Consider the following 3749-nt stretch of genomic DNA (forward strand, 5'->3'; position numbering starts at 1 on the left):
ATAAGCCCTAGCAGGATTTCTATGCATTTGTTAAATATAAGCCCTACCCCGATAATAAGACCTAGTGATGGGCATGGCTATCCAGCGTATCTGCATAGCCACGCCATGCATTTTGATGCTGCCAAGTAGTAAGGAAGACTGGAATACCTTTTATCTGCCACAGCTCCTTTCTTGGAGCCCTTCACACTTGCGCAGGTGCGTGCGGTAACCACAGTCACAGGCATCCTATTGCGCATGTGTGAACAGCTAGGGGAAAGGAGTTCACGCATTACTAGCACCAGCCCCACCAACAAGGTTGGCTCCCCCTGTCAGGTTCCAGAAGAAGATGACTTAACTGTATTTGAATAAATGTAGTTTGTTGTATTATACTTAATAAAAATAAGACATCCCCTGAAAATAAGCCATAGTGTCTTCTTGAGAAAAAATAAATATAAGACAGTGTCTTATCTTCGGGGAAACACGGTAGTATCCAATGTGGGTATCAAATTTATGTTTAAACACTATTTTGTAATATCCATTAAAATAGAGAATTTTAATTCAAACACTCTTTTCAACTTACCAATTCCTGTGATCTCTTTTTTGATCAGTTGTAACTCCATATGTTGTATTTTTATTCTTACTAATAGAAAGTAAATTTTTCCAACAATCACATCCTTTAAATGATACCTATTGGGAAAAAATATATCTTACTCAGTATCAGTTTAAACAAAAAGAGTAAAATATGCCCTGAAAGACTCTAAAGCTATTTTTAGTATAATTATTATTTAAGAATACTATTTTTGACTAGTCACATTGCTTCATGTCCTTTTTTCAAAAATGTACTTAATTTTCACTATAAGAACTGAAACCTGACTATTAGTATATCTCAGAGGGAATAGTCTGATTAATTGCCAGTCCTACTTAGATGTTAACTAAGATGTTAGTTTCTAGAGAACCTAAGTACTTACTGTAAAATTAAAATTTTCCATTAAGAAATACTTATTTGAGGCCTATAATAATACTTATTATTATAGGTTCATGCCTATAATCCTAGCACTGTAGGAGGATGAGGAGGTGGATTGCTTGAGCTCAGGAGTTCGAGACCAGCCTGAGCAAGAGTGAGATCATCTCTAAAAATAGCTAGGCACTGTGGCAGGTGCCTATAGTCCTAGCTACTCAGGAGGCTGAGGCAGGAGAATCACTTGAGCCCAAGAGTTTGAGGCTGCTATGAGCTAGGATGCCATGGCATTCTACCCAGGATGACAGTGACAGACTGTCTCAAAAATAATAAAAATACAGCTCGGTGCCTGTGGCTCAGGTGGCTAAGGCGCCAGCCACATATACCTAAGGTGATGGGTTTGAATCCAGCCTGGGCCCGCCAAAAACAACAATGACGGCTGCAACCAAAAAAAAAAAAATAGGCAGGCATTGTGGCGGCCGCCTGTGGTCCCAGCTACTTGGGAGGCTGAGGCAGGAGACTCGCTTGAGCCCAGGAGTTGGAGGTTGCTGTAAGCTGTGATGCCATGGCACTCTACCCAGGGGGATAGCTTGAGGCTCTGTCTCAAAAAATAATAATAATAATAAAAAGAAAAGAAATACTTATTTGGTATGAGAGTTTAGTTATTATTCTAAGTGAAAGATTTGTTCAGCTAACATAAATCATCTGGCTACAAAGAGAGATTAATAAGGCCTACAACCATAGGTGGAATTTGCTGTTATAATATCTAATAAACAAAGACTGTTCCCAGGTACCTTGAAATGATGTGGTAATAAACCAGGGAATCCCTACAATATCTAGAGGAACTTTTAGCCTTCTTCCAGGTTTGGATCTCAAAATAATACCCTAAGAGTTTATTTATTTATTTATTTTTGGGAGACAGAGTCTCACTATATCGCCCTGGGTAGAATGCCGTGGAGTCACAGCTCACAGCAACCTCCAACTCCTGGGCTTAGGCAAGTCTCTTGCCTCAGCCTCCCAAGTAGCTGGGTCTACAGGCACCCACCACAACACCTGGATATTTTTTTGTTGCAGTTTGGCCAGGGCTGGGTTTGAACCCACTACCCTCGGTATATAGGGCCAGCACCCTACCCACTGTGCCACAGGTGCTGCCCCTAAGAGTTTATTAACACAATTATGTTAGTCTAAAGAGAGGCTTCGGTGGCAAGTTTTAGGGCCCAACCTATCTGACAGTTTATCAACAATATAATTTTAAGACTCTGACGGCTTATGTATCACATATCCAGTGATGTAAACCTAGAAATGATAACTAATTTATTTATTTTTTTAAATTGAGACACAGTCTTACTTTGTCACCCTCCTTAGAGCACCGTGGCATCACAGCACATAGCAACTTCAAACCCTTGGGCTTAAGCGATTCTCTTGCCTCAGCCTCCCAAGAAGCTGCGACTATAGGCACCCACCACAACGCCCGGATATTTTTTGGTTGCAGTTGTCATTGTTGTTTAGTAGGCCCAGGCCAGACTCAAACCCGCCAGCCTTGGTATATGTGGCTAGCACCCTACTCACTGAGCTATGGGTGCCAAGCCAGAAGGGATAGGTAATTAAAAAATCATATAATGAAAGAACGTGTAGGAAGGGAATAATACAGGTACATCTATTTCTTCAACAAATAAAGTTTAGTGAAAAAATAAGGGGAAAACCTATTAATTGAAAGAGATTTAAGAGCCAAACAACCAAATACAATATGTAGACCTGTCTGGATACTGGTTTGAACAAATTGTGTGAAAAAACAAAAGTACTTGTGAGACAATTAGGGAAATGTGAACACTAAATATATGAAGATAGCAAGGAATTATTAATATTTTTAAATATAGCATTATAGTTATATTTAAAATTATACATAATTTTTTATTTTAAAAATTTTTTTATGAAGTCAGAATATAAGCTTGTCATAGAACATTCAAATAAAAGAGATCTACATAGTAAACACATAACTTGTCCTCCAAAGACAACCACTGTTATCAGCTTAATGTATGCTGATGTATATAACTATAGACTCTTTTCTATTTATACCAAAGTACATTATTTTGAAAAGATGGAATAGTACTGTACATGCTGTCTTTATGGCGAGCTTTTTCACTAAATAATACATCATGGATGCTCTTTTGGAGCAGTAAATATACATTTGTCTCTATCTTTTTTATTCTTCTTTAGTAGTCTATAGTATGGTCAGGTCATAATTTATTTAACCGTTCTACTGATGGGGATTTAAATGGCCTTCAATTTTTTTGTTCTTATAAATAGTATTTCTGAAAACATCTTCATCCATGTATGAAATGATACCTACACTCCCTATAGATTATATTGAAGCAAATTATGCATTAAATAAGTCTGGAATCTGCTCCAATATAACCTATAGGGAGTATAGAAGCTGAATACATATAAAGCAAATCTAACCATGTGTTGACAACTATCGAAGCTGGGTAATGTTTACATGGTGATTCATTATATTATTCAGTACACTGTTCAAAATTTTCTATAATTAAGTTTAAAAAGACATTAAACAATACATAAAATATAAGCTGATTTTATAAAAAATACCACATATATATACCTTCCCCCTCCCCCATGGAAAATATACAATAGTTTAAGTGATAAAGGTGAAAGTATGTGTTTTTTTGGTTTGAGACGGAGTCTCACTATGTCACCCTAGGTAGAACGCCATGGTGTCACAGCTCACAGCAACCTCCAACTCTTGGGCTTAAGAGATTCTCTTGCCTCAGCCTCCCAAGTAGCTGGGACTACAGGT

At 37.7% G+C, this 3749-nt stretch overlaps 1 protein-coding gene across 1 annotated transcript in view; it reads right to left on the reverse strand.

Annotated features, from left to right (window-relative positions):
• The window catches only part of VPS26A (VPS26, retromer complex component A), a 52088-nt gene that overhangs the window by 17395 nt on the left and 30944 nt on the right, over positions 1-3749 (reverse strand). The window contains exons 6-7 of the mRNA XM_012801303.2: positions 2069-2091; positions 560-666 (exon numbers count right to left, since the gene is read on the reverse strand). Of these exons, the coding sequence (XP_012656757.1) occupies positions 560-666; positions 2069-2091 (130 nt within the window). The remainder of the gene's footprint in view (positions 1-559; positions 667-2068; positions 2092-3749) is intronic.

The sequence above is a fragment of the Otolemur garnettii genome, unplaced genomic scaffold (assembly GCF_000181295.1).
Source record: "Otolemur garnettii isolate 467f Iridium unplaced genomic scaffold, OtoGar3 scaffold00008, whole genome shotgun sequence".
NCBI lineage: Eukaryota > Metazoa > Chordata > Mammalia > Primates > Galagidae > Otolemur > Otolemur garnettii.